At 39.8% G+C, this 26,023-nt stretch overlaps 1 protein-coding gene across 1 annotated transcript; it reads left to right on the top strand.

The window, feature by feature from the left end:
- The first annotated feature begins 404 nt into the window (after positions 1–404).
- Positions 405–25,117, top strand: XG (Xg glycoprotein (Xg blood group)). Its single transcript, XM_071803650.1, has 9 exons — positions 405–682; positions 11,972–12,013; positions 12,332–12,388; positions 15,173–15,208; positions 17,482–17,547; positions 18,456–18,512; positions 19,154–19,192; positions 19,483–19,602; positions 23,224–25,117. The coding sequence occupies exons 1-9, from the start codon at positions 622–624 to the stop codon at positions 23,238–23,240; spliced, it is 495 nt and encodes a 164-aa protein (XP_071659751.1). The 5' UTR covers positions 405–621; the 3' UTR covers positions 23,241–25,117.
- Positions 25,118–26,023: the final 906 nt, after the last annotated feature.

Genomic DNA, 26,023 nt, shown 5'->3' with positions numbered 1-26,023 from the left:
GTCATCCTCTGTAGACAATTCTCAAGCCTCTGCAGAGTAGATTCTTGCCTGCACTTCCCTAACTCAGTTGGTCGAGTTAGCGGTTAGAACTTTGTCAGGATTGCCCTTATCAACAGTCACTGCTCAGCCAAAAACTGAGCAGGGAAGCAGCACTTTGGGGGCAGAGACATTTTTTGCAAGTGTGCTTCAGAGAAGGTCGGTCTCCTCTCAGAAGTTACTGAGCTCCCACAGCACCACACCCTCCTTTGGAGGTGAGGATGTCAAACAGGTCGGCTTTCCCTCCGGGAGGGGGTGGATTCAAGATGCACGGGCTTCCTCCTCATTGGATGCTGTTGCTGGTTCCCCACCTCTCCAGGCTCCCTGTCTGGGTGTTAAATACATTTCTTAGAGGGCCAGTGGCACCTATGGTGCTGCTCGCGGCTTGGCCGTAGAGGGGTCATCTGCTTGCTTTACTTGTCTGGTTCCAGAAGAGGTTTTTAGGGACTTCTCTCTCTTTCTTAGTGCTTGAGGGTGGTAGGTAGTGAGGGAAGTGTCTCCCTCAAACTTGGCACTGCAGTTGCAACATCTGCCCTCTTCGCTTGGAAAAAAAATAACCAGTGCAACCAAGGTGCACAGGAGACCATGGGAAAATTCAGAAGTATCCTTCTTTTGTGCCTTGGCTTTCTTCTAGTCCATGTAAGAGGTAAGTGACCTTTGTCTTGGCTTATTTCTAGGGTGAGATTATTAAAAATGAAAACAAACAAAACCCTTAAAACCCAACCCGTAAAAAAATACAGTTGTTTATTTAGAAATACTTGCTGGTGTTATTTTTGTTGCTACTGTTCCATGAGAAGCATCAAAGAGTGTTTGGATAAGTACTTCTGCAGTTTCTAAAGAGATATCTATCTTTTGGATGACAGTTTATAATAGCTATGCTAGTCAGAGTTTGCTTGTTATAATTTCTTATTTTCTCTTTAGTGTTGCTTGGACTTGAGTATAAACTTTTTAAATGGAAGCTGTAAAATTACATCTTCCAGGGGAACTTAAAGTTTCCAAAGAGATCTTTAATCAAATACTTACTTCATGCTTTTAGAGCTTTTCTTGGTTATTTATACTTTGAAATATATTAGTCATATCATAACAAAAAATTCTGATTCAGTTTAAAGATTATTATGTTTTCATATTGGTGCTCATGCTTTAATAATTACAAATTAAGAATTTATTAACCTTACCCAACGTATTTCTGAATTTATAAAATTCACACACAAGCATATATTCTTTTTCTCATGCAGGATTAACAAAGAACCGAACATATTTTGTACATATTTTTTGACAAAACAAAAGCAGTTGGGAAAATGTAATCCTTTCATATTGAGTTGTTTTTATATATTCTAACATAATTTTCTTTTAGCAAAACGTTGTGTAAAACTTTCTTTAATATCAAACCAAGTAGGACTATCCTTGTGGGCATGTGCCATGTAGTGTATTTGTAACTTTTTATTGTTTATATATTAGGATTGCTTCAAAAACTTGTAGCGTAGTGTTTGACTGCAGGAAGAAATCAATCATTGACCACGAGTTCCAGAATAGCTACTGCTGCTCATCCTCCCACCTTCCCTGATTTAAAGGGAGTCCTTAAGAGATCTTGCAATGATGGGCAGTCAAAAAACCTTGCCTGAAATTAGTGCCATAGTTCCATTTTAATAAATAAGGTATTGTTTGGAGGTCTTCAGCAAGTACCATGGCATAGAAACAGCAGGAGTGCGCTGGCCTGCCCCTGCCTGCCCCATAGTATGTTGTGAGCAGGGATGATTCACACAGTCTCTCATCACTGGCATGCAGACTTTCTTGTTCTGAAGGAATCTCTTTTGCTGAATATTTCTGCTCAAACAATCTGAGCATGAGCAAGCCGATTTCCATATGTTCTATTATTTTAAATACAATGATAGTCAGCCTAACCTTTCTTGCTTTATACATGTGCTAATTTAGAGCCAGTTCAGGTTCTGCTTTGGGGAAGTCATTGCTGAAAGCTGCTGTGGGGTCTGGGCAGAGTCTTATGACCACAGAAACTATTTAATCCACTTTGAAAAGCAAAATTAATTATTCCAAGCCTATGGCAACAGCCATTGAATTTTATCATCAAATTATTCAGTATGTTTCAAGAGACATTTATGGGAGCCACTTCTCAGTCCTAAGCAAGACGTGATATGAGAAAGGCTTGGTGATGCTGGTGAAAAGCTGGTCTAAGTCCTTATGATAGGAAAGCCTATGGCATGATTCACCTTTTTATATGGAGCTTTAATTCTTATCTAAACTGGAAGCATCTGCAACATGTTCTAGAAACTACTGTGCCACCAAGGCCAGTTCAGATCATATAATTTCCCTTAACATCTAGCATTTCCTCTATGTTCAGCTATCTTTTAGTTAGTTGGTTGGACTACCTTGATGGACACATCACAACAGAAGTGCAATGTAACTAAGGACCACACTGCACAAGGAAAGTGAGATCTGATATGCTTCAGAAACTTACTTGCTTACTGCAGTCTTCCATACTTTCTCCTACACTCCTGGCTTTTTTTATTTCCAAGCTTAGGCAGGTTACATGAAGTCTCTCATGTAAGTTGAGCTGTAATAACTAATTGTCTGAGTGGTTTTTAGCCCAACCCAAATGAAAGAAACTTCATTAGAAACTTATTCCACTGAAGTTCATGCTAATGTCCCATGCCGGTTATTGTGACTCGGCTGACCTGTGGTAATTTAGCTTTGGCTGTGTCTCCACTGCGCACTTAAGGTGTGGTAAGATACTGTTTAGCTCCTAGTCCCCCAGTAACCGAGATGACACACCTGTTTGAAATGTATTCTATGTCCCATTTGGGCCATACACCTCATTTTTGAAACATACCACAGGTCCCATTTGGACTGCATGCCTGTATACGTACCTGTAGTGGGGAACCTGTGCAACCTGAGGACTCTCTCACGTTGGAGCTGGAAATCAGCTGAGACTCCCACTCAGACTTTACTGTTTAGAAATGCTCCTCAGGTTCCCAATACAGATATAATCCACATATCCACAGTCATTAAGACCAGCTGATAGATCCTGTTTAGTCAGTGACAAAGGTAGCACAAACATTGATGATGTTTAAGACTCATTAACTACTGCATCAAGTGTTGCATGTTATGCAGGTAAAAGGAATAGCATTTATTACTAGCCTGTAAGCCATGTATCACTGTTCAGCTAAGGTTTACAAAGATGTTGACTCAAAACTAATTGTATTCTCGGTTAATTAGGTAGGCACTTCATGAGGAGAAAATTACTTGTTTGGATTTCAGACACTATATGACTTAGTTCTGTGAATAATGGAGTTTTCACTGGAGTTAAAAGACAGAATGGGAGAGAGAAAAAACACAGTCCTCTTGCTCTTATACCGCTCCATCAAGCTCCAGTCCTCGCTGTCGCTCTGTGTGAGGTCCCTGTGTACGTGCTGAAGCGCTCACGGTATCAGCAGGGATACATCAGCCAATTAATTCTCTCAGTCTGGGTACCAAAATGATTTCTCTCCCAATATCAGAGCTGCTATCATCTGTAGGCATGTAAGTGCTACCACACAAGGGTGTGATTGCAGCTTGATAAATAGACATACCTGAACTGGCTGAAATACTAACAACAGCAGAGGTATTGCAACATCAGAGCTTAGGAAGAGCCGACAAGAAGTGTGGTTTCTCAGCTTCTCAGATTCACTTTTCAAACATTGCCTGCCACATTGCAAACCTGGTAGCAGAGCCCAAACTGCCTGTTTTCAGTATGTGTTTTTCACTCATTTGCATCAGTGATTGTCAATCCCTTTCCATCTCACTAAGGGTAATATAACAATAACAACAACAACAACAACAACAACAACAACAACAACAACAATAATGTCATAATTATTGCAAGATTATACATCAATAAAAAGATGTCTTTCTGTGGCATTTTGCCTCATAGTTAGAAGAAGCGAAGTTCAGATTGCTTTGATAGTTTCTAATATCAGAGTCTTCCTTATTTTTGGCAGTGGGGGGAGAAACTATCTAAAATCGGTTCTGTAATACAATATCTCATGAAAGCAAATAAGCCATCCCAATTGAAAGCAAGAGCTTGAATGGGTTACGAAAATATAACAGTCCCGCTTCCACTGTATAAGCTGTTCCTGTCATCAATGCATTTTCTAATTCCTGAGGAATTTATTTTAAAAGCTAAATCACAGCAACATATTTTCGAAGGGCAACAATGTTCCAGATTAAATGAAAACAAACTCCAGAGAGGGCACTAAGATTAGCAGACAAATTAAAGTCAAGTCCATCCTTATGTTCCACATCTTATAAGATCAGTATTGGAGGAACCAGGGGCATACACTCCATACCAGGAACTGTCCTGAGTTAACAGCAACAAAGCCTCCTGGATCACAATCTATCTTACATCAAAACTGCAGCTCTGCCTTGCAGGTTAGCATCTGCAAGGAACAGAAATTGAGATATGAGCCAGATATTTCAATTCACAAAGATCTCACAGACCATTTTGTTGCCCGAACATAACAGTAACAAAAAGAAGGCTGGCTCTTTGTTCAGAAATCCAACCGAGATTTGCAGAGCATTCTACACGTTAAGACTCTTGATTTCTGTTCCCTCCAAAGGCTAAGCTGCCAGATCCTCTTCTGACTCTCCTGCTTTTGAAGTTTACATACCAACTGATGCTCCATCACAGAATCACAGAATGTTAGGGATTGGAAGGGACCTTGAAAGATCATCTAGTCCAATCCCCCTTTGCACAGGGTCATTCAGAGAGGCTTCTCCGTGGTCTCTGGCAGCATCTACAGAGGCTTCTTCAACTCTGCAAAGGGAGCCTATTTGCTTTTCTCATTTAGCAACTCTTTCCAGCATGATTCTTGTCCAGAAAACACATTCTTAATGGGATGAAATGGAAAGACACAGGCCTCGCTTCTTTGCTGTCTTGCATCTTAAACATGCAAAGGAAAGAACGTGTAGGAAAGCCTCTGATCATCAACTTCAACTTGGCAGTATTACTAATCCCTTGGAAGCCATTTAAATAATTATGCTGATGGGCTGCTGTGAATTGACCAAGGCAACAAAGGAAACCTTGTGGTTCAGGCTAGACACAAGGAAGACCTTTTTTTACATTGAGGGTGGTGAAACACTGGCCCAGGTTGCCCAGAGAGGTGGTAGATGTCTCATTCCTGGAGACATTCCAGGCCAGGCTGGACGGGGCTCTGAGCAACCTGATCTAGTTGTAGATGTCCCTGCTCATTGCAGGGGGTTTGGGCTAGATGACCTTTGAAGGTCCCTTCCAACCCAAACTATTCTGTGATTCAATGGTTCTAATTCAGGGGACACAGGACTAGTTACACTCTAGAATTTCTGAGACAAATTCAACTCAGCGTTGATTACAGAACAGCACTACTGATATCTGTACTACCCTTACTGAAGAGCTAAAAGTATTTTGCGTGGATTTTACCAGTGTGCTTGGGATAAAGGTGGGAGGAGGAACATCAAAAGACACTCCACAAGCAACAGAAAAACCCTGGTACCTCCCTGACCTCCCACATTATCTCCAGCTCCCATTCTCTCTGAGCTCCCAGCTAGGGAAAGCGTGGATCAAGCAGTTGGTACTTGCACGGTGAATGGTCACCCAGAGAGCCCATCACAACTGTTGCTTGTGCCACACTACACGGTTTCAGTAGGAACACTCATATAGGTCACTTATTTGAGCCTATCTATGTGTATAGTTCTTATGTAATGTGACCATCATTAAGCCCAATGCCCTCAAACCAAATGGCTGCGAAGGGCTGACAGCTTCACAAACCACACAGGGACAGGACAGGACAGGACAGGACAGAGAGAAGCTTTGGCTGAACAGCCCACGCTGTGGCCTAAGCTCTGCTTCCTGGCGACACAAAGCTGAAAACCTCAGTTTCAGTAAGAGGTGCAGACATATAGTGTTGCTTCATCAGACACTACAACTCCATTGCTCTGCCTGCAGTTTTACAGCACACACCAGCTTCTTCTGTACTCACTCTGAAGCAAAATATAGAAAATTCCGTATGTTTTGTTTTATGTATGTAGGACATATCACATCATAAAGATCGGCAGCTACCTTTGAACAGCTATTGTTTGTCCACAGCAAAGCAAACATCATCAAACTAGAAAATTTTCTTTCATGTTTGATGAGACAATGCTGCACAGACATAAAGCACTATTGTCACTCTTGCTTTATTAGTGCATCTTATTTGCTGGTAATTATTTAAATGCGTTCTTGTGTGAATAAGTGAGAGAGACCTTTTCATTTCCCTTGAATTCTAACTATAAACAGAAGCAGCCTAGAAATAAACATGAAGCCAATAATCAGGTCCATATGCTGCGGTCTATAGACTGGAACTTACATCTTAATTACAGATTTTAAAGCATACTCATTTTCCACCCCAACATCAAGGAGTTGCAATGGCAATTGTTGTTTATAGAACGGAAGGGCCATGATGGAAAAAGAAGCTACAGTAACCTCATCAGGAAATATGGATCATGAGGGTATTACACAGAAGAAATTGTACCTGCTCATCAAGACTTTGTCCGAAGTGTCCACTCTGGAGTGTAAACCTTCACGTTCTCCCACAACATTTCTTACATGAGTAATCTCCTTTAAACAAACATAATTGTTTCCTGAATAAAGTTGGACCACTAAATGGGTATGTTTTGAATCCCATACCTGGGAGAATACGTCATGTTTTCTTGTTACATGGAAAATATGTCTCATGATTGTATAATAATCAGAAATGATCTGTACAAAGAATAACTTACCATTTAAGTTAAAAAGAATATAAAATGGATCCCACGAGCAAACTCAGTATCATATTATTCCTTCTTAGAAAATTTTTATTTTTGTTTGTGAGTCATCTACTCCTTCCTCAGTTTCTGCCAGCTTCATAATGTTTTAATCTCATTGTATTCATAAAACAATTCTTATTTAATTACACTGAAGAAATAATTTCTGTTCTTAATTTTAAATAATGTAAAATCAATTTATTTTCCCTTTCTATCTAGATGACATTTCTAAGTTAGCTGCTTTTAATTTATTTGTAACACGGCTAATCTCATCCCAATCATATGACTGCTAGCAACGCACTCAAAGCCCATTAATTTAATCATATTAATGGCAAAAGGATTTATCTAACACACATATGCATATATGCACTTAAGATACATGTTCACACACATGTATGTACACATATAAATGCATTTTCTCTTGGATCTCATCTTCATCTTTAATACTAGACTACACGTATTGAATACCTGAGAATTTAACTTCATATGCTGCATCAGCTGGCTCTTATTTAGCAATATTCATTCTGTCTTATTTAAATGTGTACCATCAATTTAACGACCACAAGCTGTGTTCCTATGGATCTGGTGCAGGACTGAGCCTACTTATGGAGATTAAATTGCAAACTGATGCCATAGTAGCCTTTTGTCAGAAAACTTCTAACCACAGTCACTAATGATGAATAGGCAACATCGACCTGCAGAATCCAGCCTTGTTCCTCATAAATGCTCCTCAAAACTTGTGGGACCTCAAACCTTTGTGAGCAACCAGCTAAAGGGTGATGAATCCATTTAACATTTAGATCCCAAATTCAACCATAGGCAAAAGATGCATTGCTGTATATTTTGGTCACATTTTCAGAAAACTAATACGAAAAGTCTGCAAACATTAAATTCACATGTGCCTGAGGACACCACTTTGCTGGGGACTGCCTTGGTGGGGTAAGATGACCTCAGCTCTGTGATGCTTCAGCACGAGGTGTCTTATATTCAAGGGAGCCTACTAAAAGATGGCCCAGTATCTCTGTAGCCAACAGCAACTATAACAGTCTCTACAGTTGAGCAAGTGGGCTAACAAGGATTTTGTATCACCAGCTTTCCACATACTATATTTAAAATGCTCATAGAAAGTATTGGGATTAGTGAAAGCAAATGTCCTACCTGAAAGAATCATGCCTGTAAAAACAAATCTAGTAACTTTTAAATTTAAGCTACTATGTTTTGATGCTTGGCTTTATGGACTTTATTCTCCCCTGTCTGGCTGCTACAGAGAAATCTACTCTTAGCTCTTGAGGTCAGGTCTACACTTTGGATTTTTACTGGCACAGCTTCATGTGTTGGGTGGGGATGAGGGAATTGCTTCCCAAATAAGGCTGGCAGTGCCAGCAAAAGTCCTGATCTTAGTATAGTTCGTTGTGTTTGAGCAGTTAGGATAAACATAATTAAAACAGATCCTTTCATGACACAAACTGTATATCAATCTGGAAGGCTGGCTTTCTTAGCTTAGCATTTTCTCATTTGCAGATAAGGACTTTTCTGTGGTGTGAGGCAGGAGCTTATAAGCACTTTCTTAAATTATCTGTTATGAATCATTGTGGACCACCCAACAAAAATCACTATTACAATCATCTTATTTCTATGTAAACACCAGGATACTCCCAGAAGAAAGGCAAGAAGTGATGCCAAGAAATAGTATATTAGCCCAAAGCAGTGCTAACAGAAATAACTCTGAGATAATATCTTCTGAATAGCTAAATCTCCTCATAACTTCATCCAGGTTTAAAAAAAAAAAAAAATCAAACCAAATCCACAAAAAAACCACATACACACAAAACCCAGACCAAATGAAAAACCCTGAAGGAACAAAGCTGTTTTTCCCCACTAAAATTTATTTCATTCTCATTTTCATCAGTATACTTCCAGCTGTTTCTATTATGGAAGCTGATCCAAAAATAAGGCCAATTTTGTATATGGAAAATAAATTTTTTTTCAGTCTGTTCATTCGGTAAAGAAGCTTGACTATTTTATTTCCATTCTAATTTATCTTTAGAGTTCCCTGAAGTGACTGCAGTTCCTATTGAGCTAAATATTCTCCAAGTCTCTAACGTATTTTTGTTTTCAGACCCATCATTTTGCACATGAAATCTGGGTTGTTCAGATATTTTACCATCTGTTGCCCTCCCAGATTACATGCTTAAAATGTGTAAGTGCAGTCTAAAAGTAGTAATGAGCATTTAAAATTCTGGTCCACAAAATGTTGCTCCTTGTGGTCATTTAATGTTGTTAGCAGAGGAAGTTGGGATGGAAATCCAAACAATCTTTCTTTTTATTGGAATATAATTTACCATGCTGGACAGACATCCACATACAATCTGCCCATCTGTCAAGGTTTACATTTACACAGCCAAAGAGATTTCAGTATAGATTCCTCTCTTACTCCTAGTAATTCATTCTGTGTTGGTGTCTGCTCATTTTATTACTTGGTTTATCATAAGAAATAATTTAAAAAAAATCAACCTGAATAATTTCTGCAGGGGATTTTTTAGGCTTCTTTTATCTCTCTTTAAAATTTCTGTAGTTGTCTCATATTTCTCTCTTGTTTCAAAACAACACCTTTTGCTTTTCCTCACTTTTTTGATATCAGAGCAGACATACAAAGGGAGAGAGAAATGTTGGTATTTTCTCGAAGAAAGACAGATGTTAGTAACTGTTTCAGTCTGCTGTTTTGGTTTGTTTCTCATGGAATTGGAAGAACCTTATTCATCTAATTTGAATTCCATAATCTCTTTTGATTAGATTCCTCCTTCTATTATTTATTTTTGGTTTTAATTTTCCTTCACTTCAAAGAAATATTGTACATAGAAGTTTTCCAGAGTCTTCCCTCACAAGACGATTTTGTCACATTCTCTTTACAGCATTAGGACCTTGGTAGCTGCTTTCCATGTTGTTAGTTTCTGCATGTCAGGACCTGTAACAAAGGAGCTGGTGGGGCCAACAGTTCTTTGGCATTACAGAATTATTTCTGATGACTCACTCTGATGAGAACTGATATGAATCCTGCTGGCAGAATCCCGCAGCAGCAGGACCCAGGTCAGACGGTCTCCTTCAGTATCCAGGATGCCCATCAAGAATTAAGATTAATCCAGAGGACAAAATCAAAGGACAGTCAAACTTCAGTTGCTTGTATTGTTGTCACTGAAAAAAATGGTTCAGAAAAATACAATTTGACCATATAAGCTGAAGCAATGCCAGCATGTCAGCCTGCGGTTAGGGGTCTGCATGGGGATCAGATGGTCCCATGGCTGGCCAGCAGGATGGCCAGTAAGGGCTGGTGATGTCGTCAGGACCCTGGCAGGAAATATCTTCTGAGGAAGCCACTTGTCAATTTTATATATTATAATGGATTCTTCAAAAACAAACAAACTAACTAACTAACACCACCTGTCAGGGTCTTGGAATGTTATGTATCCAAGGACTCAGTCCAAAGGTTTCTGGACTTAGCTAGGTTGGCTTAGTGGCCAGGGTGGGTGGAAGAAAGGTGCTTGGACAAGGTGATACTCCAAGATCAGTTCATATTAGAGATAAAATGCTACTCTAATAATGTGAGTGGGAATGCTTTATGTTGTCATCGGCTTTTGCTTTCCAAACACAGGTTTGTAATAAAAATTTTTATGGGGGCAGTTTTGCTTCAGAAACCGTTCGCTACTTTGCATTCCAGCCATGTTTTATCTTTTCTGTCAGACACCAGCTATAGTTAGGTTCACAGACTTATGTGAAAATCCTCATGGGAATCAAAACATTTCTACTTTATGCTCCTGTGTTGATTTTTGTCTGAGGATCACACAGTATTTTACCACTGATAATTAATCTTTGCAGGAGCTCTTTGACACAGGTGAGAGCCATTATTCAGGAACAGTAATTCATATGAAGGATGCCACAAAGATGGGCAGGACCTGTCGAGAAGAAAGGCCTGAGATTAACTCAGAACACGGTCACACTGAAGAACCTTTGACAACCTCTCTTTTTTCCTCAGTTTCCCTGCTTGAACAACAATGCTTTATTTGCTGTGAAGTGTTCAAGACTTTACTAAAAAATAACACAAAAAAATAACACAGGCACTAAGCATTTAGACAAGACAATAAATAGATGCAGATCAAGAGGCTCACTTGATAGGGCACAGTAAAATATTTCTGCCATGGCACATAGTGACTTTTTGTGGTTTGTGCAGGCTGATCTTGTGTTTGGTGTGCAAACACAAGAACAGTTAAGTTTCAGTCTGCATGAAAACTAATGGATACATACTCTGCAAAAAGGTGTTTCATGAAGACTATGTATTAAAAGGAAAGTGGCAGATTGTAGAGAGTGGAAAGTAAAACCCACATGAATAACTGTTTGTTCGGTTCAAAGTTGTATGCCTCAGTTTATATATTTTAAATATCTTCCAGTTTCATTACCAGCTGACTTCAAAGGTCAGGATGCTAATTCCCCTGATGTGACATTTAATGACATCATTGTCACCTAACACAGAACAGGAAGGGTTCTTTTATCCCCTTTCAGATTTTTTAAGGTAAAGTGGAAACTAAATTAGAATCTTTTACTGCTGGCATGTGTTACAGGAAGAATTAAAAAAAAAAAAAAGTTGATTCATGTTACAGGTGATCACAAGATGGGCTTGCTAGTAAAGTTGCTCTCTGGAGCTGGGCTAGTAAAATAATAATGAAGATATTAAAAGTTCTCACCTAATGATTCTGGTTTGCAAGTACCATGCTGAATGCTGCTTTCAGCCACCTTCTGGCAATAGACCTTGCGTCATACAACAGGCAACCTGTGTTCTTTGAAGGTGTGTTTGCACTGTGGCTGAAATTGGATAATGTGAGAGAGAGGCTTCTCGTTGCACCTCCTGAATGAATAGCTTCTCTGAACTAACTGAGCCCATCTCGCATGGTAATTCAGGACTGCAAAGTGCAGGGACAGCAGGTGACATCTGGCCCCATGCCTGCTACTGTTTGAATGGATTTTCCTTTTGCCTCTGACTGGTATCCTGGCTTTGTCCAGAGCCCTCAGACCTGGAGGTCATGGAAACCTGCCCACTGACTTTGTCTCTTTCCTTCTGTCACCTTCTTTCTAGGTCAACATGATTTTGATTTAGCTGATGCTCTTGATCACCCAGGTACGTAAATCTCATATCCTTATTTTACTATGGCATTTAGAGCCTTAAGGACTGGAATACGAAGTGTCTAGTACTTCAGTTGAAGATATACAGAACTGAGAAATGCTAGATTTCAATATTTCTGTCATAAAATTAAAATTTTCTTCAAAACAAAAAAAAATAATAGCTTTGAAAACATATCCCTTTATTTTTAGCTGCCGTCATGATACATAAAGATTTATTGACTGCAGCTCTCTAGATTCGCATAGATACCTTCTTTGGTTAAATTGAAAAAGTTTAAGCTGTTATTGTTTACTGGTATGTCATTGTGACCCACAGATGACATAATTACCAGGAGGCCTACAGTGATCAGAAGACCAACAAGGCCTGTGCTGAGTAAGTAATGAAGACAACAGGTCATAACTGATTTCTGATATGTAGAAATTGTCTCCCATGAGGTTCTTTATCATATTTGCTGATGTACCTTAACTGAGATCATTTGGGTGAATACTAGGTGTCTTTTGTATGTATTTTTAAGAGCTACCAGTTATACGACTTTATTGCTTCCAGTAAGGCTTTAGAGCATGACTGGCCACTGATGTCATCTGTTAGGAATACAACCATCAGATGATTATCTGCCCTACCTGAATCAACTTCACTAATCCTTGATAATAAAGAACTTCATGTTTTCCAGATAATTTTGGAATCTCTTTCAGTACTGAAGGTAATTGCAAAGAGTTTAAAAGCAATTAAGACTATTTTAAAGACATTGTTAAAAATCAATCACTGGATTTGGAAATGTGCAGAAAGATGTTACAAAAGTATGTCCTAGGATCTACCTGATGCATCATCTTAACCTCAGGATTTCCTCTTTGCCTCATTCAGCCCATATCATTGAGAAATGACGCTGGCTGAGATTATGATTTTGGTTGAGCTGGATGCAGTTATTGTACAGACCTCTGGGCATCACTTCCCACATAGAAACCTCTGCCTGAGATGAACCTCTTCTGTAGGCACCTCTCATCTACTGTAACAAAGTTCAACACAAAACTTAGTGGAAGGAGATGTTTATTTACAAAATCTCTACATAAGTTGGTTTTACCCACTCAGGTTTATCCTGCCATTGATTTAATTCACCCATACACTCAAACCCATGTACTCGTGAGCACTCAGAAGTGGTGACCTCGGGTGGTCTGGTGAGCATCATGTGCAACATGGGACAAGGTGCATCAGCTACTGAGTCCTTATCCTGTGTCTGTGGCTCTTGTTCAGAAATGACTGGCTAGTTTATGTACAGATCTGTCATACGCTTTAGGAATCATCACCTATTATAGAGAGGTCATTTGCCTGAAAATCTTGCTTACTTCAGCACCTCTGAGGTCGTATTGCTGCCCACTGTCTCATTTTGCTTCTTTGGGGTACAGAGACTATGGTTACAGTCTATTTTCTGGATGAGCAAACAAGAAAAGTAATGGACCAGGTGATCTGTTGCAGCGCTTTTCTTTAGAGTGTCCTTCTGCTTTTCCTCTGATGACAAGTCCTCAGTGCTGTCATCTTATCAGAGTGCAGGCCTGCTGGTTTTGACAGAAACAACACATTCCTTAATTTTACTGCTGAGAACAATGACCTTTATCGTCTGTTCTTTTATCTCTTTACTCTACTGTTTCTTCTGATCCCTATAGATACACACACTTTCATTTTTCTTTCATTCAGATCAACTTGAGCATTTCTGTTACAAATATCTGCATGAACCCTCCAGAGGGGTACCCTGTGTTTTAGCTGAATTCTTTGTTTCGATAATAAATTGAATCCAGTTTGCAATTTATTGCTTCTTACAGTGTTAGTATTTGACACATACAGGTATTTTTGAAATGCAACACTCTGCTGACCAGACAGACAGTATCAATACCTGGCTTGACAAGAACAAACTGAGTAATGAATCTGAATATTTTTCTGCCAGATTTCCTGGTGACATCAAAGCATTTCTGAGTTGTTACACAAACGAGACTAGATACTGTGCAAAAGCAGCTTCCCAATCCCTCTGGATATAAAGAACATATAAAGGCAGACTTCTGCACGGTGATGCATGTGGATGGATTATCCTGGGTTTCAAGAATTCTGACACGATTATAATGAAAAAAAAAAAAACCAAAAACCACATCTATATAATTTTCTGTGACAATAAGCATCTGTCTCAAAATTTAGGTAGATTTTGCTGTCCCTTCTGATTCATTCCAGTACTCTATATTTATAAGGAGCAAGAAAGGGATCTTTGGAGTTATGACAACCAGCTAATGGATTTCTGCCTGTTACTCAGTGACCTTTCAGAGTTCACTGTCACTCCATGAACACCATAAAATATCACCCACTTATCACCACTCATATCCACACCTGAACATTGGAAACGGAGTTCCTCCTGTTTATGCATCCACAGCTTATTGACAAATTGTTTATTGGAAGGAAAATTCCATCCCAGGCACAGCAAGACACAGTCCTGGTGGAATGGCAATAGCCTGTTGATTCACTGCATAACATGCACATGTAGACATTTAAGTATATTTAAAAACCTTTATAGCTCAGCGATGGAAAAACAACCTCAGACAGGCACATATGATCGCTTGAAGCAAAAATTTTTATGTCACCATGACATATACATAAATTAGTTGATTCAATCTTCTCTCCCTAAGTACGTTTATTACTTCTCAGTATTTGTTCTTGAAATGGGTATTCAGTTTTTGCAGTTCAACAAATTACACAAGCCAAACATGCACATGCTAGTTTTAACCACAGACATGTTAATAAATTAGTGTATTTTTAAAATAGATACATTTTAATATCTTAACATAGCTAATTTTCTTTATGTACTTGCAAATATATTAAAGAGGTATTGATCTTGATTCCATTATGAGATTTATTCTGGGCTTTTTAAAAGCAGGAATAAATCTTCCATATTTTCAGTAGAAAATGCTGTATCATTTCTCAGTTACTGTGTGGGCAAATATTAAATTCTATAACAGTTTTCTAGAAAAGCGTAATACCTTATTTGAATTTTTGGGACTGACCTGAAGAGTTCCTTGTCAAACATGCAGTTGTACATTTTTCTAATAAAACTAACACCTCATTGCCCAGAAGAATTGTGTGTAGCTCACTTCTCTTTATCTTCCTTCTTTTCATTTTTAGACAACGATCTACATTTAGGAGATGCTCTTGGTGGGGGTGAGTACTCTCTTATCAAGTATAATGGTTGTGTGCATTCATAGACTTTATCTGAAGTCTGCTTAATTTGTGAAAAGAGATTTCAAGAGTATAGGAGGAACCGCAGTCACGTGAGTCATAACAACTCATGTCCACACAGCCCCTTTGCCAGAGGCCACCATGTAGAGTGGGGACAGCAGGATTGGCTGTGTCTGATTGCCAGTGGTGGGAGCTTCTAGGCTGCTCTACCTGCGAGAATGAAGCTACAGTTTATGTTACCATGCCAGGCTACCACAGTCATGTCTGAGGAGACGCTGTACTGCCTGTTCACCCCTGGCTGGTCAGGGTGGTGACCTCTGGCAGAAGGTTAAAGACAACAGGTAATGGCAGTAGTTTCTTCAGCTACCAAAAATGAGTCTGCCTAAGATTAGGAATGAGAGGTAACAGTGGACAAAAAGAGGTGTGAGCTTGAGTTAGCTCTGCTGATCCTAAATAAAAAATATAGGAAGGAATGTTTCAGAGATGAGCACTGATTGACTAGAGATAGCTTCAGCTTGAAGCTGTCAAGCTATTGTAACCTGCTATAACTTCCAGTTATTTATAGAAATTCCAGAACTGACCAAGGAAGTACTCACCATACTGTGCTGAGCTGTGTGGACATACGAAATCCCTGACTTTGGCAATTTTTGTACCACATTTTGTTCAGTGTATTTAAAGGCATATCAAGGATGTGAAGTACTCCAGAAAGGTTATTGTACATAGAAATTATCAAAAATGTAAGTAGTATTGAATCAAAGCCTAAAGTTCCACTTGAATCAAGGCTACTCAAAAGAAAAATTACTTCTCAGCTCATTGCACTGAACCTCTGAATTATGGCTCCAGTCACAGTGGTCTGATTTACCTACGTTCCAGTCTTAGAGAATAATAACTTTCGTATTATTCTTTCCCATGTCCAGGTTTTTCCACATTTCAGGGTTCCCCTGTGGCATTTCATGCCTGTGTTTGAATGACATGTTGGCCCACACTTCACTAAGCTCAATCTGATTTTGTTTATAATTCCCATGTTTATACTGTTGCTTTTTCCTGCTCATACTAATTGTTCTATTCCTGCAAGTTTTTAATGCATCCTGTTATGAGAAGGTGGGTTGACTACGATGATTAAATTATTAATAAATAGCTAAAGTATCTTCACTAAAACCTGCCATTTTTATTCAGATAATAGCAAATGATGTTTCCCTCAGTTTTTATTTCTTTGCTTCATTTTCAGTTCAGGTCCTTAATTGACATTCATACAGGGTATAATGGGATTAATGATATATAACTCATTATCAATAGTTCTGAAGACATTATTTTTTCACTAGCTATGCCATAGAATATATCTTCTTAAAGAAGACTGAATAAGTGCTGCATCATAATAGAAGTTAATAATGGGATCAGTAGTTTTCTGCTTTTGTGCCATGGTGAGTCTTAGTTCATTACACACAGTTCTGGAACAGAACTAGTCTCCTCTTCTATTGAATAATAGAATTGAATTATAGAATTGAATTATTTAGATATATGCTTAACTTCAGGTGGGTTTAGCCTACTGCAGTCAGTGGATTTTAGGTAAAGTCTTAAGGCTTTGCTGAGTCAGACCCTAAACGTTACTCACAATCAGAAACATATTTAGCAGCTTGGCAAGAAGAAAATATGACAAAAGAGCAACTGGTAGGAATTGATGGTGAACAAAATATTTAAGGAGAAGGAAGTTGGTATTTATTTCTGTGACCTAACTCTGATTTATTCAGAGCTAAATTCACTGTCTGGCTATGAGAACAGTTAAATATGTGACTGGACTGGTTGGAGAAAAGGTGGCAAGAGGGGACCTACTCTATATATGCAGAGCAATAGCCCTGGATGTTAATTTTGGTAGATTTTGACCTGAGTCAGCTCTTGCTACTCCAGCACTGTATGTGCAGTTTGGAAACTGCTATTAGTCACCAGAGATCTCGTGCTCTGACCAATGCATCTATTCCTAATACTTTGGCAAAAATTGAGGCCAAATACCTGCTCAAAGTCCTAAACAACAAAGCTGAGGTCTGAGTTAATTTTGTACTGTTCAAAAGTAGGAAATTCATCATGCCTTAGATGAATTCAGCAAGCTACTTGTTGATATAGTGCTTGAGAAAAGGTCCTTTTCTTAATTCACCAGGAGACGGATTAGAAATACATATAAAATCCCAGGTTATCATACTCTCTGTTTACAGCTCTCAGTTTTGCCTGTCCAACCATCTAACAATATTAATTATCAACAGGTGACATCCCAAGAAAACCTTTATACCCACCTCTTCCGCCACGACCAGGAAGTCATATTAATTCTGGTAAGAATATTTTCTCCTAGGAAAATCTAGTGCTATGAGGTATTCAGAGCAGATATTTTGAATACTTTTTTCTCTTATTTCTTTATGAATAGTTTTTATCATCCCTTTCCTCCATCTCCCTTTTGTTATCACCATTCCTGACCCAGTGCTTGGAAATATTTTCTGAGTTTTAATGTTGGTACCATAAAGCTTTTCTGTCTGCCCAAAATGTGGGACGTTGACTCCTAAGTGGCATGAGCCTAACACTCATCTTGTTTGCGCTTTCATTTTGGGTATGTATACACTGAACCATGCTAAAGTTCAAATTTGACATCTAGCCACAGGGTCTGGATAAGCCTCTGTCCAAATTCATATTGAGATGTGCATCGGAGGCGGCTTTGGGGCATACAACATGTGGGACTGGAGACATGGATGTAAGCCTGTATTGCTTTTGGGTGAGGTCCCAGACACCCACTTAAATAAAATGGAACTGACACATCTATCCCAGCTACCACCATGTACCACATATTTACTTCTGGTATGATTGTGGACGGGCCCTTCTGGAGTCCTTCTGGAGTCTTTCCTGGAAGGGACCCACTGGCTTCCTGCTCCAGGAACTGCTGGCATTTGAGATGTCCATACTACATAAGGATTTGTGCTACTGACAGCTCGATCCCGCACATCCTACAAGTGCCAATACAGATGCAGAACAGGTAGACACCAACAGTTTTACTACTCCAGCTTTCAGGTGAATTTGAATAGGTGACCATTCAGTGCAAGATACCTGAGCCACCTACCATGTCCAAGCTGAGATTTCAGAGGTCACTCACCCCTCTCGAGCACATTATGAAAAGACTGGACAAGGGAGTTGAAGGAGTTACCCCTGATCAGATAATTTTGCAACAGAAATCCTGATCTTTATCTTGCAGGAGGTTTTGATGACTCAGATCTCCTTGATGGGAAGCCTTTACCACCACACATAGCAGGTAGTGTTTGCCAATTCTCCTTGCAGCTTCTCTTTCATACTTGTAGCTTGTAACTGGCTGTTTTTTGTTTCAGGGCTAATCTTTCTGTCACTGAAGGTATAGAACAAAACTCTGCTATTTTTATCTAGAACAGTCATCCCTCTCCACAAACCATGGCTTTGAGCCTGAAGCTCAAACTTGAAACATATTCCTAAACATTTTGTAGCATTCTGGCATGTGGCATAATCTTACAGGATTAATCCCTTTGAATTCAGCTAGGGCAGTCCCAAGCCAAGAGACTTCTGCTGAGAACTGAAAGTAGATGCACTGGGCCTATGGTCTTAAATTATTGATGTATCATCTGATTGTCTGGCAGTAGAGAAAAGCTAGAGTTTACTGAACCTCCCACTCCCTGTCAAATCAGCTTGATGTAGACTGCTATTATCTTTTTTTTTGGAAGATAATATTCTTCTCCAAAAACAAAGTGTTACTCCTCTGGCCAGCACAGCTGTCAGTCAGGATGGGAAGGGGAGCTCCTCTCTCATAGTCCTGCCAAGCCACCCCCTTTCCTCTTTCTGTAAGAAATCACACTTTGCTGATTAAAGACGTTCTCAAAACAAGGTGAAAAACATTTATTGATGAAACTTCACCATCTATTCCAGGAGACGAGGAGAAGCATATCGATCATGGAGGAAACACAGGTGTGGTAAATAATTTATTCGATAATTTGTTTATTATCATCATGAAATAGTAAGAAAATGTTAGTCTTATAGAAGACTTTGGTGTTATATAACAAATTAGGCTTTAAGACATCATTTTCACACCAGCTATAATGTAACACAATTTGTAGTCTTCTGCTTAATCTACTTACTGAATTTCCAATGTTTCATCAAGCAAGTCTCATAGTTTGGCAAAAGCACATCTTAGTACATAATATGCTTAAGTCAAACTGTTTCAGTAGCTCTGAAAAAAAATCTCTCTTTTTCCACAGATTCAGGATTAATAGCTGGAGTTACATCTCCTATAATTTCTTCTTTTGTAATATTAGTTGTTGGATCGATAGCAGCCTACACCGCTTATAAGAACAAGAAACTTTGTTTCAAACCACAGGGTAAGACTGAATTTGTTTCCTGCTTTCCAAGTACATTTAGCACTAGAGCAGATGGGAATTTTACAAATCATTTCAGTGGGGGCAGAAATATGTCAGGGATGAAGCATTTGAAAATCTTGTCCTAGGCAACCTCACTGCTCTGTAAGAGATACTCATAATCAATGTTCTTCATCAAGAACAAGTGTAGGTAGCCATAACATGCCCAGAAGATGGATATATATACCCGAATCGCAGAATGGTTGGGGTTGGAAAGGACCTCTGGTGATCATCTAGTCCAACTCACCTGCTAAAGCAGATTCACCAAGCGTAGATTGCACAGAAATGCATCTAGATGGGTTTTTAATGTCTCCAGAGAAGGAGACTCCACAACCTCTCTGGGCAACCTGTTTCAGTGCTCTCCCAGTCTCAAAGTAAAGAAGTTTCTCCTCATGTTTAGATGGAATCTCCTGTTCTTCAATCTGGCTGTTGCCCCCCATCCTATTGTTGGGCACCACTGAAAGGAGTCTGGTCCCATCCTCTTGACACCCACCCCTGAGATATTTATAGACATTGATAAGATCCCCTCTCAGCCTTCTCTTCTGCAGACTGAACAGACCCAGCTCCCTCAGCCTTTCCTCATGAGAAAGATGCTCCAGGCTCCTAATCATCTTTGTAGCCTGATGCTGGACTCCTTCCAGTAATTCCTTGTCTCTCTTGAACTGGGAGCTCAGAACTGGATGCAGTACTCCAGATGTGGCCTCACCAGGGTAGAGTAGAGGAGAAGGGTAACCACCGTTGACCTGCTGGTCACAGTTTTCCTAATGCACCCCAGGATACCATTGGCCTTCTTGGCCACAAGGGCACATTGTTGACTCATGGTCAACCTGTTGTTGACCAGGACTCCCACGTCCTTCTCTGCAATGCTGCTTTCCAGCAGGTCCACCCCTAACCTGTACTGGTGACCAGGGTTATTCCTCCCCAGGTGCAGGACCCTACACTTGATCTTATTGAATTTCATCACGTTCTTCTCTGCCCAGTCCTCCAGCCTGTCCAGGTCTCACTGAAGGGGAACACAGCCTTCTGGTGTATCAACCCTCTCTCCCAGTTTGGTATCACCAGCAAACTTGCTGAGGGTGCACTCAGTCTCTTCATCCAGGTCATTGATGAACAGGTTGAACAAGACTGGACCCAGTACTGATCCCTGGGGAAGCCCACCAACTACAGGCCTCCAACCAGACTCTGCACCATTGACCACAACAATCTGAGCTCTGCCATCCAGCCAGTTCTCAATCCATCTCACTGTGAACACATTCAACCCACAATTCCTGAGCTTGCCTATGAGGATGTTGTGAGAGATGGTGTCAAAACCTTGCTGAAGTCAAGGCAGACAACATGAACTACTCTCCTCTTGTCTACCCAGCCAGTCATACCATCATAGAAGGTTATCAGGTTGTTCAAACGTGAATTCCCTTTGGCGAATCCACGACTACTCCTGATAACCCTCTTTTCCTCCACTTTCTTGGACATGACATCCAGAATGAGTTGTTCCATCACCTTTCCAGGGATGGAGGTGAGGCTCACTGGCCTGTAGTTTTCTGGGTTGTCCTTCTTGCCCTTTTTGAAGACTGTAGTGACACTGGTTTTCTTCCAGTCCTCAGGCATCTCTCCTGTTCTCCATGACCTTTCAAAGATGATGGAGAGTAGCTTAGCAATAGCTTCTGCCAGCTCTCTCAGCACTTGTCAGTGCATCTCGTTGGGGCCCATGGATTTGTGGATGTGCACTTTGCCTAAACAATCTCTAACTTCAACCAAGTCTTCCTTTCTCCAGAGTTTCTCTCTTATCACGAGGGTCTGGGATACCAGAGAGCTGGTATTAGCAGCAAAGACAGAAGCAAAGAAGGCATTCATTAACACCTCCTTCTCTGTATCTGCCACCGCCAGGGCACCCACCTCATTCAGCAGCGGACCTACATTTTCCCTAATCTTCCTTTTGCTGCTGATATACTTGAAGAAGCATTTCTTGTTGTCCTTGACATTCCTGGATAGATTTACTTCCAAGTGGAGCTTGGCCTTCCTCATCACATCCCTGCATACTCTAATGGCTTCCTTATGTTCCTCCCAGGTGGCCTGTCCCTATTTCCACATTAGATAAACATTCTTCTTCTGTCTGAGCTTTGACGGGATCTCCTTGCTCATCTATGCTGGCCTTCTGTGCCCTTTAACTGATTTCTTGCTCATAGGCATGCATCAGTCTTGAGCTTGGATGAAGTGAGGTTTGAATATTAACCAGCTCTCTTGGACCTCTCTACCTTCTAGAGCCCTAACCCATGGGATTCTTCCAAGCAGGACCTTGAAGAGGCCAAATCTCACCCTGCTGAAGTCCATGGTTTTAGTCTTACTTATTGCCCTGCTTCCTCCATGCAGGATCCTGAACTCCACCATGTCATGGTTGCTGCAGCTGAGGCTGCTCCCAACCCTCACATCTCCAACCAATTCTTCTTGGTTTGTTAGGACAAGGTCCAGCAGCACACTTTTCCTTGTTGGCTCATCTACCACCTGTGCCAAGAAGTTGTCATCAATGACCTGTCGGAACCTCCTGGACTGTGTGTGCTTAGCTACGTTGTCTTCCCAGCAGATGCCAGGGTGATTGAAGTCTCCCATGAGAAATAGGGCACGTGATGTGACTTCATGAAAGAAATTAGATAACATGAGGTCTCTGTTGCCACAGAGGTGACTGACTGTCATGGTCCTGTACGTGGAAAACAGTCTACATTGCCCAGATCAGCCTTGCCTGGGGCATCCCCATGTAACCTCTGGCTGGGGCCACCATTCCATCTCTGGCCTGGGTGGGCTTTCTGCCCTGTCCTGCACCACATCCCTGGCACACCAGACCTGGCCATGAGCCCAGACAGCTGGCAGGTTTCCTGGCTTGGCCTTGGGTGGGCTGGTTTCTTGTCTGCATCTGACACTGCCTGGTCCATCCATGGGGTCCATTTGCTATCATCACTCTTCTGTGTGTGACCGCTGCACACACTCTGTGGCTGCCCTCAGCTTCCTGCACGTTAGGCACAGCCTGGTCCTGGCCCTTCACTGCCACAGAGGTCAATTTAAACTTCTAATTTGTGTTATTTGTTCCATAATGTGAACAATGAGTAAGACAGGAGTAAAATGCAGGAGGCATGTGGAGAAGCTTCACAGACATTTCTGAGAGATCTGGGATCCCCTGGCACTTCAGAAAACCTCGGCCTGGGGCTGCCATAGCAGGCTCAGGGGTGGCTGCGGCTGGCCTAGCACTGGGGAAGGCTTGGGCAGGGTTACACAGGGGAGATCCAGCTGGAGGACATGGCAGGATACCCCCAGGGAGGCTGGTCAGGGCCATGAAGGCTGTTCATGCCCTCAGGGTCTGACAGTCACTTGTTTTCCTCTGTTTCTGTGGCCAAGGTGTAACTAAAGCATCAGGTCAGCAATGCCATGGCACTCTGAAAATGGGGAGAGAGGCCAATGGGAGGGCTTTCTGTACATCTCTGGGGATATGATTTTCCAGCCGCTGCCACAAAAGGGCTGGAGCAAATAAGTCCCAGAATTGCTGGCAAAGGGCACACCAGTGGTGGAAATGCTGAATGTTCCATCTTCATTTTTCAGGTGGGGCTACAGTGTAAACTGGTGAAAGAAGAGTTGCCCTCTGCTCACAGGCTCCTTTGGTTGGTGACATTCAGCCCACAGATCCCACAATTCATCATTCTGACAAAATAAAATCTTCCTCTAATGAATGTTTTGCTGCGACATTGCAATCCTACTCTCTTTTACATGATGTCACTTGCGCACCTTGAACTTTACATCATCAAAGATGTACCTAAAACATGTGGGGATGGTATTGAACTATCCAACCTGCATTCATAAAGGCTGGATACACATTTTGATTCATAAGTTACTGTAAACAAAAGAGAAAGCAAGTTTAATAAAAGCTAAAAAATTGAAAGGTTTTGGTTTGTGAGCATTTGGATCACCATTTTTTTTCCCCTGTGTTCTAAATTAGCCAAAATATTTATTCCTTCTGATAGAATGGGAATAAGGAAATTGTCATTTCCATTCATATATGTTGGGTTTCTTTACTATATTTCTATATTGTCCATGAAGTTTAAGGAAAACTTGAAGTTGTACAAAGGATTAAAAATTTTAATGCCTTTACTTTTTATTTATATCTGAATTCTAGCAAAGTGAAAGGAGCTATAGAAAGAAAATTCATTCTTAATTTTAAAATATAACATGAAAAGCATATGTACATTGACAAAACACTGTTTAAAAAAAAGAATGAGAAGAACACATGCTGATTTTATTTATTTATTTATTTATTACTGGAATGGTGTTTCTTCTCGGGAACTGAAACTTGATGTAAATTTAGTTTCTCTTCTTGACAAGTTAGGTTCTGCTCTAGGAGCCTTTAAAGGCATTAATCTGGCAGGCTTTGTTTTTTTGTTTTTTTTTTTTTTTTTTTTCTTTCAGAGCCATATTATTCATCATTCCTGTAAAGGTAAATTAGATACAAAGTTTTAAGAATAATTTAGAACTAGTCTGTGACACTTTGTTCTATAAAATCTCTGTCATGCCAGCGGTTGAACTGCATACATATCTTGAGGTATGGTTGTTACAGTTTTGATAGCAAGGCTGTTTCACCTTTCTCCCTTGTTCCTCGTCAACCTTTCTGTGCTAACAAACATCCTTATGTAGATAAATCTATCAACGAAAACCAGTGCTTTTGCAGCCTGCCCTAATTTAGCTAACTGAATAAAATACCAGCAAATGAATGAAATGCTGATGAAAGCTGGCAGAACTAGTAGTTTACTGACATAATTCTGCAATACAGTCATTGGAGCTAACTCTTTAAAGCATAGAGAAAATATGTGTTTTTATCTTCATCTTATATGTGTGGAGCATACTTTATCATACTGAAATACCATGTAGATGGAGGTAAACATGATTTTGTGTTTATTAAATTGTTGAGAGAAAGACATAATCAGAAAAAGTGCTCTTTCTGTAAAATAAAATACTATTCTATCTAAATTATATTTGAAACATTTATATATCAGTTGCTGAGTTTACCATAACATTTATTTTGATCCTGAAAGTGAAAAATGATAATGTACATGAGTTTAAATACAGAAACATCTTGACAACACACAAAAGGATGAGCACTTTCATGGCTATCACTTTCAACTTACAAATGATAACATATTTTTAATATGTTTTTCAAGGGTCCTTGATATTTCTTTAAAAATACTAAATTTCTGTGTTAATAGTTAAAACAGATTGATATATATTTTGCCAGGAGACAAAAAGTTTTGATTAATAAAATGTTAAAGTGTTTTGCGGTCACCGTTTCAATTGCTTGTTTAGCAATGAAAATAAATATTTTGGTTCTTTCTCTTGAAAATTTTCAATAAACACACACTGTGTTTTATCCAAGATGATCTGAGTTTTGTTTGTTACTTTCTGGGACATATGCAGCTGATACCTTTTATATACAAATTTATCTGTGTTCCACTATGGAAGTGAAAGAAATTCTTCAAATTAAGACTTCAGAGAAAAAAAACAACATAAACAAGTAAACAGCTTAAGAACATATTCTGTCCCTTTCCCTTCCCCCCCCCAGCGGTGTCCAGAGAAGGATCTATGTGCTTTATTAACACTTTTACTTTTGACATTTTGACATATTATTACAGTTCATTACATTTGCTTATAGTATTTTCAAAATAATTTCTTATTTGTGTGAACATTAGTAGCCAAAAAGCAAGCTTTATTATGGAGAATTTGAGCAAAACTCATGAACCTGAATTAGTAACCCCCATGTATCCAAGCATTTAACCCTTTGAAGCTCTTTGGTCTAATCACATCAACATACGACCAACATACCAGTGTGCATACACACTTCTTAGTGTTAATTGTCCTCTTAACTAGGATGGTGATGATTATAACAATAATTGTTTATAATTATTGTAATAACTGTTTATATAGGGAAGCTTGTGTTTAAATCTAGAGTGGAAGGAAGTAATATAAGCTGGCTGTTAGCCCATCAGAACTCTAGCTTGTGTTACTGGTTCTGACATTTAAAATCTGTTCTATACCATAAAAATTGCTGGCACACAAGTAAAACAGACATCACTTTTATTACCAAGAAAATGCTGTTGTTGATTATAAAGTCTCCCAGCTGAAACACATCTGCCAGTAAAATTATCTACAACAGTGATCTTGCTACTCATAAGCATATTGTTTAGTTGGCCTGTCTATACAAGCAGATGATGAACACAGTTCCTGAGAATATTGTTCCTGTGGGATAAATAAAGCTTATTTTCCTATGTATTTATGTCCTCCTTTCCTCAAACACCTTGCCACCACCAAAGCAATGGCATCCTCTTCTCTATTGGACCTTTAAGATACTCCCCAT

This window comes from Patagioenas fasciata, chromosome 1 (assembly GCF_037038585.1).
Source record: "Patagioenas fasciata isolate bPatFas1 chromosome 1, bPatFas1.hap1, whole genome shotgun sequence".
NCBI lineage: Eukaryota > Metazoa > Chordata > Aves > Columbiformes > Columbidae > Patagioenas > Patagioenas fasciata.
Note: the sequence above shows the minus strand (reverse complement) of the source record. Positions and strands in the feature narration are given on the sequence as shown.

What these genes read in the sequence shown, in the direction of transcription:
- XG (XM_071803650.1), top strand. Translation starts at nt 622, where the DNA reads ATGGGAAAATTCAGAAGTATCCTTCTTTTGTGCCTTGGCTTTCTTCTA. An exon ending in TCTTCTAGTCCATGTAAGAG is followed by an intron (nt 683 to 11,971) that starts GTAAGTGACCTT and finishes CCTTCTTTCTAG; the next exon opens with GTCAACATGATTTTGATTTA. An exon ending in CGATCATGGAGGAAACACAG is followed by an intron (nt 19,193 to 19,482) that starts GTGTGGTAAATA and finishes CTTTTTCCACAG; the next exon opens with ATTCAGGATTAATAGCTGGA.